The sequence below is a fragment of the Perognathus longimembris genome, chromosome 10, assembly GCF_023159225.1.
Source record: "Perognathus longimembris pacificus isolate PPM17 chromosome 10, ASM2315922v1, whole genome shotgun sequence".
Lineage (NCBI taxonomy): Eukaryota > Metazoa > Chordata > Mammalia > Rodentia > Heteromyidae > Perognathus > Perognathus longimembris.
Genome location: NC_063170.1, coordinates 12,777,888 through 12,793,599, shown reverse-complemented (window position 1 = coordinate 12,793,599; position 15,712 = coordinate 12,777,888). Strand labels below are relative to the sequence as shown.

Genomic DNA, 15,712 nt, shown 5'->3' with positions numbered 1-15,712 from the left:
CCCCGCCCCCAAGGTCCGGGATCGCCCCCATGGAGCATCAGCTCTGTATTTTGTGGGGGCGTTGTTCGTTTGGTTTGGTTTTTGCCTTTCTGGTGTTTGTGACCATTGATCCCTGCCACGGCCATGCACCTAGATTCGGACCAACAGGACAGCACCTGTGCTACATTCTTTATCCTCCCCGCCCCCGTCCCCCCTCGCCTGCCCACTCTCCCAGCCTGGCCCGGGGAGTGGGCCGGTGGGATTCCCCGGTCCGGCAGCGCCCCCTGGTGTTCGCGGCAGATCCTGCGGGGCGGAATGGCAGTAGGGAAAGGCACAGGGCACGCGTGGCCCTCCGGCCACCCTGTTTCCTACCCCTCTTCACCTCCGTGTACACTCCGGCAGAAGCGCTCCTACGGGATAGGGTGGGCGGGCAACTAGGACTCGGCCTCCCTCCCACCACCCTGAGCCGAGCCGGGCGAGATCAGGGCCCGAGGCTGTGGCGGGGAGGGGCCGGGCCCGGGAAGCGGGCGGGCAGGAAGCGGCTCTTCCGCTGCTAGAGGAGCAGGTGGCTGCCGTGAGGCCCCCGTGCCAAGCTTCCTGTGTGTGCGCGGGCCGTGCTGGCTACCCCTTCCCGCCCCAGCTCGTTAGGCCACCCGGGCCTGGCCAACTCTATGGCCCAGAACCCCGACGGCATATCCAGCGAGCTCCAAGGTAAGCCCAGGCCCGTTCTGCCCACTTGACTGAGAGGAGACAGCGCCGCCCCAAACCTTAGAGGTCAGCTCAGGGACCCAGAGTTCTCATCAAAGCTTTTCTTTGCTCCCCCTGAGGGCCAGAACCCCTCACCCTACTTCCTCCTGGCTAACCTAGCCTGGCACAGACAGTAGGCAAAGAATGGCCCTCGTGGGCCCGAATTTCCAGCAGGTTGTGCTTCCGCAGGTGAGATCACCAGGTTCCTGTGGCCCAAGGAGGCCGAACTGCTCCTTAGAACCTGGCTACCTCAGCAGGGTGCTGAGCGGAGTCATGTCTTGGTATGGCGGGAAGGAGCAGAACCCAAAGGGCAGGGTGGTGAGGACCCAGCGCAAAGCCTCTTGCTTTGTGTAGAGTGTCAGACTCTGTTTCCCCCAGGCCTTGCTGAGATGGAGGGCCTACCTGCTGCACACTTGCCTCCCGCTGAGGGTGAGTCCCAGGGCCAGGTCACCCCCCCCCCCATTTCTTCCTCACCCCTTGCTCTCCAGCGTCTTCCATGGCCAGGGGCTACATACTGATGTAGGCTTTGCCTTTCCCTTCTGGGCTCCCAGCAGCAGACAGGAGGGGAATCTGGGCTGGGTTCCCTCTAGGCTTCAGGCTGCACAAAAACTGAACTCCTAAGCCAGGGTGATGGCGTATGTCTGTGATTCCAGCACTGAGGAGATTGAACCAACCTAGGCTCCATGGAAAAGCCCTGTCTTAAACAAAACCCTGGGTTTCCATGAGGGCGGGGCTTGGTTGCAGCTGATCAACTTGGTTTCAATCAGGTGGATTGCACATTCAGCTATCTGGAAGTCCAGGCCATGAGTCTTCAGGAGACACCTCCACAGGTGAGACGTGGTACCCCCACCTTGACCTATAGGATAGTTTAGTCTTCATCCCCTACAAATGGACCTCTAGAAAGAATACCAAGCCCTACACATGGAGCTGAAGTGCAACAGCTCTCCTCTTCCCAGGTTACTTTTGAGCTGGAGTCCCTCCCTGATCTGGTCTTGGAGTTTCCTGGTGTGGCTGCTTTGGAACAGCTGGCCCAGCATGTAGCTGCAGCTATCAAAAAAGCCTTCCCTCACTCGACGCTTGGGTGAGGCTGGACAACCTCAAGGGGCGGGAGGAGGGCAGCAGGAGACTCTCCTGATGGGCACTGACATACTAGAAGTCCCTTGCCCCTTCTTTATCCCTTCCCCAGGAAGCTTTTCCGGAAGCCCACCCCTCCTTCAATGCTGGCTCGGCTTGAGAGAAGCAATTCCTCCGAGTCCCTTGCACCCAGCAGCCCCTGTGGTGAGGCTCAGGCAGGACCACATACTGGAATGTTCCAGACCCTTAGAGTTGGGGGGACTCCCAAACTAAACAAAGCCACTTGGATTTACAGCCACTATCTAGTCTGATCTTCCAACTTCCATTTTTTGTTTTTTCCTCCACCATCTCTTCCCCCTCCCCCCCCCCCACCTCCCCAGGCGGCTTCTTGAAGTCGTATGAGGCTCTGTGTGACTACAATGGCTTCCCTTTCCGAGAGGAGATTCAGTGGGTAAGAGGAGAAACTTTTCTGGGAGATGCTGGAGACATCTGATTCCCCATGTGTGTTGTGCCTCTCTTTATTCTTCACACCCCCTCACCCCACTAGCTATGAACACTTTCTTCCCACCCAGGATATAGACACCATCTACCATCGTCAGAGCTGCCGCCATTTCTGCCTGGGAGATTTCAGCCACCTTGGTAGCAGGTGTGGGGCCTGTCAGGATTGGAAGGGGAGGGGGACTCTTAGATCCATGCTTCTGGCCTGAGGCCCTGAGCTGTCCCCTTGCCTTGCCTCCCATCCAGGGATCTGGCTTTGAGTGTAGCTGCTCTGTCCTACAATCGATGGTTCCGGCGCCTTTCCTGTGTGGACATGAAGCTGGTGAGGTGGAGTGCAGGGAGGGCTAAGGGGGTGGGGCCACGTGCAGCCTGCTGAGAGCCGTGACCCTCTGGTCTCAGAGCCTCGAGGTCTCAGAACAGATTCTGCACATGATGAGCCAGTCGTCCCACCTGGAGGAGTTGGTGCTGGAAACCTGTGGACTGAGAGGGTAAAGAGGGCATAGGAGGGAAGTCGGGGGCTTGAGATTGGGGGCTAGTGATCCAGGAAGCACTTGGGAAGCCAGGATCAACAGTATCATGCCTGGGGTCTTGTTCCTCAGAGATTTTGTCCGGAGACTGGCCCAAATATTGACAAGACATCCAAACTCTGGGTTGCGGGAGCTCAGCCTAGCTGGAAACCTGCTGGATGACAGAGGTATAATATGGCGGAGCGGGGGAGCTTTGAGGAAGGCAGCTGGGAGGTGAGGCTCACGCAGCTTTCTTGTCCCAAGGCATGGCTGCACTTAGCAGACACCTAGAGCGTCGTCCAGGAGCTTTGAGGAAACTCAACCTAGCACAGACAGGGTTGACTGCACGAGGTGAGCCAGGTGAGAACAGGGTGGAGAGGGGATTAGGGGGGGCTGACTGATTGTGGAGTCACCCCCTCACCCACCTCCAGGAATGAGGGCTCTGGGCCAGGCACTGGCCACCAATGCCGCCTTTGATGCTACCTTGACCCACCTGGACATTTCCGGGAATCCTGGGGCACTGGGGACCTCTGAGGACAGTGGGGTGAGTGGTGATCCTCAGGATCTGAGACTTGAGAGGGACCCAGAGCACTAAGCTGATTCCTAACTCCTCGAAGCCCTCCTGCCCCCCCCCCACCAGGGCCTCTACAGTTTCCTGAGCCATCCTAATGTTCTGACGTTCCTGAATCTTGCAGCCACTGACACCGCTCTGGATGCTGTAAGAAGGTGGTCAAGGGTGGAATGGCGGACTAGCTGGTGGGAGGTCGTTAGCCCAAAGAGGGTGGACTATAGAACCAAGAGGGCGCTGCAAGGGTAGCCAACACTCTCGTCCCGCAGCTCTTTGCAGCACTGTCCTGCGGCTGCTGTGCCAGCCTCACCCACCTGGATGCGTCAAGGAATGTCTTCTCCCGCATGTAAGGGGCCCTGGGACGGTCAGAGCCCGGGAGGCCGCTGAGAATGGCCTGTGCCCAAGTCCTTCCTCCTGCTTCCCACCCTAGGAAGTCCCGGGCCCAGCCCGCCGCCATGAAGCTTTTCCTCAGCCAGGCAAGGATGCTTCGACACCTGAGCCTGGCAGGCTGCAAGTTGCCTCCTGATGCACTCAGGTCAGTCTCGTTCTCCCTGGCCTGGCGATGTGGCCACCACCTTGAGGTCCTCTGGTGGCTCACCACTCTCATTCCCATCTCACTCAAATCCTGCTCCTGACTTGTTGGGATTGGTTGGCCCCATGGGGCCCTCCTTCCCAGCTCCCACCCCCTCCATCACCTTCTTCCCCAGGGCTGTGCTAGATGGCCTTGCACTCAACACACATATCTGCAACCTACACTTGGACCTCAGCACTTGTGAGGTGAGTGTGTGTTCTAAGTGTGAGCTCCTGGTGTGCCCACGCATTGGAAGTAGGGCTAGAGGATGCGGGGGGCAGGGGAGCCTGTTCACACCACCTGTCCCCTCATCACGACCTGTGTGTAGCCTTAGCTCACTCTTCCTCCACTCCAGCTGCGCTCAGCCGGCGCCCAGGTGATACAAGACTTAGTATGTGACGCAGGTGCTGTGAGCTCCTTGGATCTGGCAGATAATGGTAAGGCCACCGGGGAATTCATCCTCCCAAGATCCATCCAATTCCTAATCCTCAGCTGCTGCTTCTGCAGCATTTGCTTTGATCCTAGCCACTCCCCACCCCTCAGGTTTTGGTTCGGACATGGTGACTCTCGTACTGGCCATTGGAAGGAGCCGGTCCTTGAAACATGTGGCACTTGGAAGGAACTTCAACGTCCGGTGCAAGTGAGCCCCCATCTCATCCCTGATCCTCCCAGATAGCACCCTAGCACCCTGGTCCCTGCCTTCAACAGCAGTCCCTGCCCGCAGGGAGACATTAGATGACGTCCTGCACCGGATCGTCCAGCTTATGCAGGATGACGACTGTGTGAGTTCACAGGACCTTGGGGGGCCCTGAAGCGATCCACACTTGGGGCTTTTCTCACTTGTGCTTCCTCGAACCCTGTGACCGGGCATGCCCTTCTTGCTAGCCCCTTGATTCTAATCATGAATGGCTTTGTCTTAACCCCAGCCTCTGCAATCGCTATCTGTGGCTGAGTCACGGCTGAAGCTGGGCGCCAGCGTCCTGCTCCAGGCCCTGGGAACCAATCCAAACTTGACAGCGCTGGATATCAGTGGCAATGCGATCGGGGATGTCGGAGCCAAGATGCTAGCCAAAGCGCTGCGAGTCAACACTAGGCTCCGGTGGGCGGGGTCATCAGAGGGATGGGCGGGGTTGTCACAGAGGTGGGACCAATAGGAGTGGAAGGCAGAGTGGAAGGCGCAGGCAGTGCAACTGAACATATGCATGAGGTCAGCCAGTTGGGTGGAATCTGGAGGAGGCTTCTTGGGGACTGACGGCCCTTCTGGCTCAGGTCTGTGATCTGGGACCGGAACCACACATCTGCTCTGGGCCTGCTGGATGTGGCTCAGGCCCTGGAGCAGAACCGCAGCCTGAAGTCCATGCCTCTGCCACTGACGGACGTGACCCAGGCACAGCGCAGCCGCCCGGAACTGACAGCACGTGCAGTCAATCAAGTGAGGGTCCCCCTCCTCCCCTGCCCTTCCCTGCGTTGTGGCTCAGCCCCTGCCATTTTTCAAGATCCTTTGCCCCCCAGATCCAAGCCTGCCTCTTGAGGAACAACCGCACAGACCCCGTGTCCTCAGACTGTACATCCCACCTTGAACCTTCAGGTCTGGTCTCCGACCGATTAGAGCAGGTCAGTGTCATGCCTCGCAGCTTTGAGCACCCCGGGAGCCTCGGAGAGCTGAAACCGACCTCCCCGAGGGCTCTGCCCGACGGGTCCCTGACTGCACCGTAGACCATTGACTGCTAAAATAGCTGCCCAGATAACACCATGGGCTGCCTTACTTTAAAGCATGTTATCAGGCCCTCCTAATACATAGGAAGTGTTTCAAAAATTTCTACTTGAAGCCTCATCTCTGGCTTCCCTTCCCAGGGCTCCCTTTCTCTCTCTGCCATCCTCTTAGGTAGCCAGGGGCCCCATCTCTAACACCACTTCCCTCTACTGTTTCCTCCCCTGTTCCCACGCTGTTGCCAGTCCTGGGGACTGAACTCAGGGCCTGGGGACTGTCCCTGGCTTCTTTTTGCTCAAGGCTAGCACTCTACCACTTGAGCCACAGCACCACTTCTGGCCATTTTCTATATATGTGGTGCTGAGGAATCGAACCCAGGGCTTCCTGCATGCTAGGCAAGCACTCTATCACTAAGCCACATCCTCAGCCCTGTTCCCATTTCTTTCCTAAGTTCCAGAGCCCAGACACCTAGATCCACATAGGCTGTGGGCTTTATACACAGTACCTTTCCAAGTGAGCATCTCTCCCAAACTCCATTCTCTACTCTGGAACCTAATTTCCCTGATGCCCACAACCACCAAGTGTGTGAACAAAGGTGTAAGAGTTCTCTTCCTGGCTCCTCCTGGTCTCGCTGGGGTGCTCAGAGTCCTCCTTGCTCTCTCCTCTGGACTGTTTCTCAAACATTCACTCCTCACCCCCACGCCAACCTTTGCCTCCTAGGTTCCATCTTCATGGATCCTAGCCCCACTCCGCTCCCCCCACACCCACTATTTGAACAGCATTCAGCTTTTACTATTTGTTGGTCATCATGCTTGCTAGGCTGGACCTCTACCATTCAGTCCATTCCTCTAGTCCGTTTATGTTTTATTCATTTATTTTTGCCAGTCCTGGGCCTTGAACTCAGGGCCTGAGCACTGTCCCTGGCTTCTCTTTGCTCAAGGCTAGCACTTTGCCACTTGAGCCACAGCGCCACTTCTGGCCATTTTCTATATATGTGATGCTGGGGAATTGAACCCAGGGCTTCATGTATAGGAGGCAAGCACTCTTGCTACTGGGCTAATATTCCCAGCCCATGTCTTAGTTATTTTTCAGACAGTCTTATGTTTTTATCGCAACCCTCTATCCTTTTCCCATGTATCTAGAATGGTAGGCATGTACCACCAATCCTGGCTTATGTTGAGATGGAAGGGTCTCTCTAACTTTTTTACTTAGACTGGCCTTGAATCTCAATCCTCTCTATCTTTCACCTCTGAGCTAGGATTACAAGTATGAGCCTCCATGCTCTATCAGAATGAGTCTGGTGTGTGAGTGAGTGTGTGTGTGTGTGTGTGTGTGTGTGTGTGTGTGTGTGATACTGGGGTTTGAACTCAGGGCCCCAAGTTTGCTAGTCAGGTGCTGTATCTCCAAGCCATACCTCTAGTGTCAGACTGAGCTTTATTATATTTTTTAATGAAAATGAAATCTGTTAGTCGGTAAAGGGCTAGGGGAGCAGAGCAGGAAACCAGAAAGCAATAGAGAGGGTTGTTCTGATTAAAATGTAATATGAGCCGGGCACTGATGTCTCACGCCTGTAATCCTCGCTACCCAGGGATCTGAGATCTGAGCATCACTGTTCAAAGCCAGCCTGGGCAGGAAAAATCAGTGAGACTCATCGCCATTTAACCCCCAGAAAACCAGAAGTGGTGCTGTGGCTCATAGTAGTAGAGTGGTAGCCTTGAGTGAAAAAGCTCAGGGACAGCACCCAGGCCCTGAGTTCAAGCTCCACAACCAACCAAGAAAGTAAAATAAGAAATAAAATGTAATATGGTAAAATCCTTTGGCACAGTACTAAAGTAATGAATGACAGGAAAGTGTGGGGAAATAGGCCAGAGGCAGAAGGATGAACAGAGAATATGAATGAGGGTGAACATAGTTTTAAAAAAAAAAAGGTGAGAAGGGTAAGGAAAACAAGTGGGAAGAGGGGGAGAATTTGATTGGGCTACATTGTATCCATATATGGAAATATCACATGGAAACTCCCCTTTGTACAACTAATATAAGCTAATAAAAATCATATAAAGATTTGATTTGCAAATTAGTTGTACAAGGGGGTGGTACAATGTACCCTAATCAAACGCCTTCTCCATCTAACTTCCTTTTCCCCCCTTCCTCTTCTCAAAACAATTTCTACAAGTTTTACTATTCCATTTCCATACATGTGAATAAAATACTTGAACCACATTCACCTTCATTCATCTTCTCCATTGCCTCCCCCTCTTCTCACTGGTGCCAACCCCCAACATAGCTTGTTTTACTTTTTAGTTATTCTTTTGTTCACATATATTAGAGTACAAAAGGGTTTCACCATGGTAATTCCCATGTACGTGTGTTATAATTTAGTCAAATGAATCTTACTGATTGCTCTCTTTTTCCTGGTTCCCCTATCTTCATATTGTTGAGCAGATTTCAATGAGTTTCCTTTATTGTCTCTCCATACATAGATTTATATTTCAATATTATTTGTCTTCCATCATTCTCTTCTTCCTCATCCTCCCAAACAGTCTCACAATTACATTCATGTCATCTATCTCTATGTGTGTTGCTGCGTATTATGCATGTATATACTTATACGTAATATATACACACATATTCTTTCCTTCCTGTTTGGGGCACCTAGGAAGCATAAAGTCCCTAAAATGAGCAAAAGGAAGAGGTGTTGTCCTCCCTTCTTGAACAAACAGGGTTCCTAAACAGCTGACCTTCCTATTGGGCTTCAGGACTTACACACACACACACATGCACACGTGCACACACGCATGCACGTCAGAGGCCTGGGAGCGAGCAAGGCTGGGACTGATCCCCAATGTGGTCTGCAGGAAGTGAACGAGTTGTGTCAGTCGCTGCAGGAGCACGTGGAGCTGCTGGGGTGCGGGGCAGGGCCCCAGGGCGAAGCTGCTGTGCACCAGGCCGAGGACGCCATTCAGAACGCCAACTTCTCTCTCAGCGTGAGCACTCCCTCTCCCACCGGGAGGACCTTTCCCCTCGTTCACCTGGCATCTTGCAGCTCTCTCCTCCTTGGCCCTCAGATTCTTCCTATTTTATATGAGGCTGGGAGTTCCCCGAGCCATCACTGGCAGCTTCAGCAGAAGCTGGAGGGCCTCCTGGAACAGGTGGGTGAGTTCTGCTGCCAGGACATCCAGGTAAGATGAGACTTATGTCCCCAACTCCACCTCCCTATGCCGGCTCCACCTCCATCCTATAGACTTCATGTGATATCCATGCTTATCACCGAGAGCTCTGTAGGGACTTCTAGTTTCAAGCCAAGGTGCCTTGGCCCTAGCCACACACTCACCATACTGTAACCTTTGTCTAGGACTTTACGCAGGCGACACTGGACACAACCAAACGCCTCTGCTCATGGTTGCTGCAGGACCCTGGCTGGAGAGAGCAGCTAGAAAAGATCCTGGTGGTCTCAAGTGGCCTCCCAGAGCTGCTTCCAGAGCAGCTGCTACAAGATGCCTTCACCAGGCTCAGGTAGGCTGGGCGGGGCTGGGATGGACTGATTCGGGGCGCAGCCCGCACACTAACGTTGCCCTCCACTGCCCTCAGGGCTATGAGGCTGTCCATCACAGGAACGCTGGCAGAGAGCGTCGTGGCTCAGGCGCTGGTGGGTCTGAGTGCAGCCCGAGATGAGCTGGTGAGGAAGGGGAGCCAGCTGTGGCACACGCACAGTGAGCCGGCCATTGACCTTGCAAGCACGCTCTAATGTCTTCTGGGGTTGTGTAGCTGAGGGGGTACATCTTTCTGTGGCCTTATATTGCAGGTGGAGAGTCTGGCTCAGCAAGCACCACTAACAATGCCCCCTACCAGACCGGCAGGGAGTGGAGGAGAACCCAGTCCCTTTGGGCCTGGGGAAATGGAAGGTCTTTTTGTCCTGGAGAAGGAAGAAGAGGAAGAAAGGAAGGTACAAATGCTCCCTCACAATTCCAAGCCTAAAGCATCCAATCTTCTATCGTGTTTTGGGGCATGGGAAATGAGCCGGGTGCTAGTGGCTAATGCTTGTTATCCTAGCTACTCAGGAGGCTGAGATCTGAGAATCAAGGTTCAAAGCCAGCCCGGGCAGGAAAGTCCATGAGACTCTTGTCTCTAATCACCAGAAAACCGTGATGCTGTGGCTCACACTGGCGGAGAGCTAGCCTTGAGCGGAAAAAACTCATGGCCAGCGCCCAGGCCCAGTTCAAGCCTCATGACTGACAAAAAAAAAAAAAAAAAAACACAAAAAAAAAACACAAAAAGAAGCAGTGCACCTCTGCCCAAGCTGACTGAGGTTGTTCCTTTCGCACCAGGAGGACAGTCCCTCGGGGAAATGGCCTGAGGCCGGCCACTGCCTTCGCCTAGCCCCCTTCCCTCACAGTAAGTCGGGGGCCCGGGAAGGGGTTTACCTAGGTGGGCAGAAGCTCCTCTAGACCTGGGCACTCGGACACTCACACACTCGTCCGGCCCTGCCCGGCACTTCCGGCTGCGGCGTGGCTCAGGCCGGCCGGCCAGGACCCGCTGCAGCTTGTAAAGCTCGGGTCCGCTGCGGTCAGCTCCAAGCCGGGCCAGGTGTCCCCGGCCTCCGCCTCCCTCCCCCGGCCCCGGCCCCGGCCCCGGCCCCGGGACGCGCATGCCCGGCGCCGCGCGCCCCCGCGGCCGCGCTCAGCACCGCGGACAGCGGCGGCGGCGGGGGAGGGGCGGGCGGCGTCGCCGGGCCCCTCCCCGCGCCCTGGGCGGGTCCCCCGCCTCCCCAGCGCCTCCGCCGCCACCTCCCCGGGCCCGGCGCTCCGTGCTCCTCTCGTGCCCCCCGCCTCAGGTGCTGCCGAGGAAGCGGAGCGGGGCCCCGAGCTGGCGGCTCCCGGGGAAGATGCGGAGCCGCAGGCGGGGCCGTCCGCGCGCGGCTCCCCGAGCCCCGCCGCCCCCGGACCCCCCGCCGGCCCGCTGCCCCGCATGGACCTGCCACCCTCCGGGCAGCCCCTGCGCCACCCGACCCGCGCCCGGCCACGGCCACGCCGCCAGCACCACCACCGCCCGCCGCCGGGGGGCCCCCAGGTGAGCGCCCTCCCCCACGCCGGGGCTCGGGGACCTGGGGCCGTGCGTGACCCGCTCGCTGCCCAGGAATGATGGCGGGCCGACAGGCGGGGCGCGGGGGCCCAGGGCCACTTGGTGGCATGGCCGTGGTGGGTCCCGGCTTCTCCCTGGCCACCCCGCACCTTAGGCCGTGGCCATGCGGGGCCTTCAGGATGTGCCTGCGTGGAGGACCCGCCACCCGGGGGGATGTGGAGGGAGGGTGGGGTGGCCCTCCCTCCCTCCCGCTGGGTTACCGGAGGATGCGGGGCCCCGGGAGCCATGCTGGGCGTGCTGCGTGTCTGGTGGGTGGAGGTGCCGGGAAGGGGACGCGTGGGCTTGGCCCTGGTAGGGGCAGTGGGCGCGGGCACGGAGCGAGGAGGAGCCAGGCCGAGGCCCCCCGAGGATCTGACGCAGCAGCCGGCGCCACTAAGCCGGCAGCAGGCCGGTGGGGTGGGGGTGGGGGCGAGGGGACTGCAGAAACTGTTGGGAGCAGACCGGGTGGCGAGTGGGAACGTGCGATCCAGGGGTCACACATCCAGGGGTGCTAGCTTGTTGGTGGGCAGGCGGTTGAGGACACAGGATATTCTGTGAGAAGAGAACGGGCGTGGACTGGGCGTGTGTGCCAAGGTGGCAGCTGGGGGGACTGTGTGAAAGCCAGAACCCCTGCCCCACTCCGGACAGTGGGAGGACGGGGCCGAGCTCAGGAGGGCACCCAGGCTAGACTGCTGGGTGACAGCAGCAACTCCAGTTGTTTCTAGCCCTGCACCCGCCCTGCCTTCCAGGTGCCCCCAGCCCTGCCTCAAGAAGGGAATGGGCTCAGCGCCCGCGTGGATGAAGGTGTGGAGGAATTCTTCTCCAAGAGGCTGATCCAGCAGGATCACCTGTGAGCCAGAGGCAGTTGTGGGAGGGGGGAGGTGACTGGGGGCGGGAGAGGGGGGCCTGTGGGCTTCCTCACTCACTGCCGCTTGTCCCCACAGCTGGGCCCCTGAGGAAGACCCAGCCACTGAAGGGGGTGCCACTCCTGTTCCCCGGACACTTCGCAAGAAGTTGGGCACCCTTTTTGCCTTTAAGAAGCCTCGTTCAACGAGGGGCCCGCGGCCTGATCTAGAGACCAGCCCTGGGGCCGCTGCCCGTGCCAGAAAAACCACACTTGGGGACTTGCTGCGGCCACCACCCCGTCCTGGCCGTGGTGAGGAGTCTGGAGGAGCCGAGGGGGGCACCAGCAGCCCTGACCCCGCCCGCCGGAGCCGGCCTCGCTACACTCGGGAAAGCAAGGCCTACTCCATGATTCTACTGCCTGCCGAGGAGGAAGCAGCGTCCCTGGGTGCCAGGCCTGACAGGGTGAGGCCTGGCACCACAGTGTGGGCTCTTTTGGATCAGAGGGCAGTGGGCTTTCTCCTGATTTAGGCATCTCTGTCCCCAGCGGCGGCCGCTTGAGCGAGGAGACACAGAACTGGCACCATCCTTTGAACAGCGGGTACAAGTGATGTTGCAGAGGATCGGCGTGAGCCGGGGCAGCGGGGGTACCGAGGGCAAGAGGAAGCAGGTGAGTTGGGGAGTACGATGTGAGGGGGCAGGTGTATGACATATGTGACCAGGAGGGAGGAGACTCATGACATAGATGTCATTGTCGGTTCCACTCCGCTCTGAAAGTTTCTGCCTTGGCCCAGGCCACTAGTACTTCCTCCCAGGAGAAGGGTGTTTTTCTGGGAGAGATCTCTGCATATTCACCAGAAATCTCACCTTGCCACCTATATTTGAAACAGCAAGTCCTCTAGGAGCTTCCTTTGAAGACTTCAGGCCCCTAACCCCATTCCAAGATCCTTATTAGCTTTGGTTCCAGTCATCTTAGACCTTACTACTCTGCGAGCAGTATTATGAGTTATACCAGGTTCCTGCTCAGCCATGCCTGCAGCTCCTCCTGAGCCTTCCCTGACTCCCTTCCACACAGCCTGGCTGGGAAGGTGGCCTAGTGGTAGAGGGCTTGCCTAGCATGCATGAAGCTCTGGGTTCGACTCCTTAGCACCACATATATAGGAAAAAGCCAGAAGTGGCGCTGTGGCTCAAGTGGCAGAGTGCTAGCCTTGAGCAAAAAGAAGCCAGGGACAGTGCTCAGGCCCTGAGTCCAAGCCCCAGCACTGGCAAAAAAAAAAAAAAAAAAAAAAAAAAAAAAAAGAAAGAAAGAAAGAACCACAGCCCTAGCTGGGTGCTGATGCCTCATATATGTAATCCTAGCTATTCAGGAAGCTGAGATCATGGTTTGGAGAATCATGGCTTGAAGCCAGCCTAGGCAGGCAAATCCCCAAGACTTTTTTTTAGCTAGCAAAAAGCCAGAAGTGGAGATGTGCCTGAAGTGGTAGAATGTCAGCCTTGGGCAAAAAAGCTAACCAAAGGCACAAAGCCATAGTTCAAGCCTGAGTGCCAGTACAAAACCAACACAGCCCTATGTACCATTCACTTAAATGCTTTTCATGATCTAGGTACTGGTGGCTCACTCCTGTAATCCTAGATATTCAAGAGGCTGGGATCTGAGGATGGATCACAGTTCAAAGCCAGCCTGAGCAGAAAAGTTATGAGAATGTTATCTACAATTAAACACCAGAAAACCAGAAGTGGCCCAGTGGCTTAAGGGGGAAAAGCTCAGGACAGCACCCAGGCCCTGAGTTCAAGCCCCACAACCAACTACAAAAAAAAAAAAAACAAAAACCCAAAACCCATGTGAAGTGCAGTGTAGCCTACATTTAGAAACAAAGTATGGAAATTACATGACAGAATTAAGTACTATCTATACAAGTGTGATAGTAGTGACTACAGCTCTTAAGTGGTTGGGTAAAATTACAAATTTGAGGCCAGCCTGAGATATAGTGAGACCCTGTCTCAAAAATCCCAGAACCAGGGGGCTGGGGATATAGCCTAGTGGCAAGAGTGCTTGCCTCGTGTACATGAGGCCCTGGGTTTGATTCCCCAGCACCACATATACAGAAAATGGCCAGAAGTAGCGCTGTGGCTCAAGTGGCAGAGTGCTAGCCTTGAGCAAGAAGAAGCCAGGGACAGTGGCCCTGAGTCCAAGCCCCAGGACTGGCCAAAAAACAAAAACAAAAAAAAATCCCAGAACCAAACAGATCACTATGTATTTACAAACCTACATTTACGTCTGTGTGCCAGTTGCTTGCCATCCCAGACATGTGAGCTTTGTGAGTAGGGACTGGGTTTGCCTTAGTTTTGCTTAGCATTGTGGCTGGGTTGCAAGAACAGTGATGCTGAGTGCAGGGGCTGATGCCTGTAATCATAGCTACTTGGGATGCAAAGAAAGACGGGAGGGTCAAAGTTTGAGGTCAGACTGCATGAAAAAATTGACTCAACCAATGGCTAGGTGGGGTAGTGCACATCTTATCATCCTAGCTATAGGAAAGCACAGTAACTGGGCATGGGGGCACGTGGCTGCCATCCCCACCGACACAGTAAAAGAATAAAGGGAGCAGGGCCACGGTTTGACTGCCTTTTTTCCTACAGAGCAAAGATGGGGAGATCAAGAAAGCTGGCTCAGATGGTAAGTGGGACCATGGGTAAGAGTACATTTAGGGGGAGCCAGTGTCCTTGGAGGTAGTCTCCAAGGCACGTGTTCTCCTGGGGGAGGCCAGGATTCTCTTCCCCTCACTTCTAAGGTCTGGTGCCTGAGCCCCCAGCTCCCCTTTGCAGGTGACATTATGGACAGTTCCACGGAGACCCCTCCCATCTCAATCAAGTCTCGCACTCACTCTGTGTCTGCTGGTGAGTGAGAGCCACTGCGTGTGTTGGGGAGTTTCAGGGATGGGCCAGGAAGGAGTCACACCATTGCTCAGACCCAAGTCTAGGCTGGGCCCAGATCATGACAGACACTCTCCTTCCTGCAGACTCTTCATGCAGACCTGGCCCAGGAAGCCATGGGCCGGAATCTACCACCTGGAAGACACTGGGGCAGCAGCTGAATGCAGAGCTTAGAGGCCGTGGTTGGGGCCAACAGGATGGTCCAGGCCCCCCTTCTCCTTGTCCTAGCCCAAGCCCCCGAAGAGGCAGCCCCTCTCCAGATATCCTTCGTCTCCCAGAGGACCCTTGCTTGGTCTCCAGGAATGAAGGTAGGTAGGCACCCCATCTCCTATCTCAGTCATGGGTTGACTAAGGGACTGGACAAGTCCCTACTGGGAACTCAGCTCCTCTGGGGACCCTGAAGGTGGGAGGCAAGGGCTGGGTGGGGAAGCAGCTGTTGGGAGCAGACCCTGACACCCCGGCCTCCCCTAGATGGCCAGTTGAGGCCACGGCCTCTCTCAGCAGGGCGACGAGCAGTGTCTGTGCATGAGGACCAGCTCCAGGCCCCTGCTGGTGAGGGAGACACCTCCACGTGTGCTTGAGTGTAGAGAATGGGGGAGGGTGTGCTCTGGGGCTTCCTACCTGGTGCTTCCTGGTGGAGGGGGCCACAGTGATGTGAAGACTAAGGAAATCAGGGTGCAAGAGTTTGACAGGCTCTCCTTACCAGCCCTAACTCTACCTCCAGAAATGCAACCTTTGCCAGGGGTGGGAGGTCAGAGGATGGGAGAGCTCTGAGAACAGTAGCATGTGCACGCTTTTACATGCCTTGGTGGCAGGGGAAAAGGCTGGGTCCAGACAGACAGCAACCCTTTCTGTGTCCCTCAGAACGGCCCCTGCGGCTGCAGCGCTCCCCAGTCCTCAAGCGCAGGCCAAAACTTGAGGCACCCCCATCCCCAAGCCTAGGTAAGAAGGGGCCAGGGCCAGCTGGGAGGGTAACAGGACTGCTCAGCACAGCCCTGACCCTTCCTTTCTCCTCCCACAGGATCTGGCCTTGGAACCGAGCCTCTGCCCCCACAGCCCACAGAGCCCTCAAGCCCTGAACGGAGCCCACCCTCCCCAGCCACAGACCAAAGAGGCGGCGGCCCCAATCCCTGATCCTCTCCTGCCGCATGAGATTATTTTATTAA

General features: G+C 56.3%; 1 protein-coding gene across 6 annotated transcripts; it reads left to right on the top strand.

Moving 5' to 3' along the window:
• The first annotated feature begins 533 nt into the window (after nt 1–533).
• Carmil2 (capping protein regulator and myosin 1 linker 2) lies at nt 534–15,699 on the top strand. 6 transcript variants are annotated; one of them, XM_048355314.1, is made up of 39 exons: nt 534–690; nt 916–1,007; nt 1,105–1,155; nt 1,494–1,556; nt 1,683–1,807; nt 1,913–2,004; nt 2,181–2,251; nt 2,373–2,446; nt 2,545–2,620; nt 2,698–2,786; nt 2,898–2,992; nt 3,069–3,155; nt 3,236–3,348; nt 3,445–3,522; nt 3,642–3,718; nt 3,803–3,907; nt 4,140–4,149; nt 4,299–4,380; nt 4,487–4,583; nt 4,668–4,725; nt 4,870–5,042; nt 5,213–5,375; nt 5,456–5,557; nt 8,510–8,638; nt 8,720–8,833; nt 9,007–9,167; nt 9,243–9,330; nt 9,457–9,597; nt 9,980–10,046; nt 10,486–10,721; nt 11,522–11,622; nt 11,717–12,080; nt 12,163–12,285; nt 14,253–14,289; nt 14,439–14,510; nt 14,633–14,854; nt 15,018–15,098; nt 15,411–15,488; nt 15,568–15,699. In XM_048355314.1, the coding sequence occupies exons 1-39, from the start codon at nt 651–653 to the stop codon at nt 15,678–15,680; spliced, it is 4,140 nt and encodes a 1,379-aa protein (XP_048211271.1). In that variant the 5' UTR covers nt 534–650; the 3' UTR covers nt 15,681–15,699. The 6 variants fall into 6 exon arrangements, with proteins under 6 accessions (XP_048211271.1, XP_048211270.1, XP_048211269.1 ...); XM_048355313.1 differs by having other exon boundaries at nt 4,080–4,149; nt 8,720–8,803; XM_048355312.1 differs by having other exon boundaries at nt 4,080–4,149.
• The last annotated feature ends 13 nt before the right edge of the window (nt 15,700–15,712 follow it).

Excerpts from the sequence above, each read along its gene's own strand:
- Carmil2 (XM_048355312.1), top strand. The coding sequence starts at position 651 with ATGGCCCAGAACCCCGACGGCATATCCAGCGAGCTCCAAG. Across the intron at positions 691-915 it reads CATATCCAGCGAGCTCCAAG|GTGAGATCACCAGGTTCCTG; the intron begins GTAAGCCCAGGC and ends GTGCTTCCGCAG. Across the intron at positions 1,008-1,104 it reads CTGAGCGGAGTCATGTCTTG|GCCTTGCTGAGATGGAGGGC; the intron begins GTATGGCGGGAA and ends TGTTTCCCCCAG.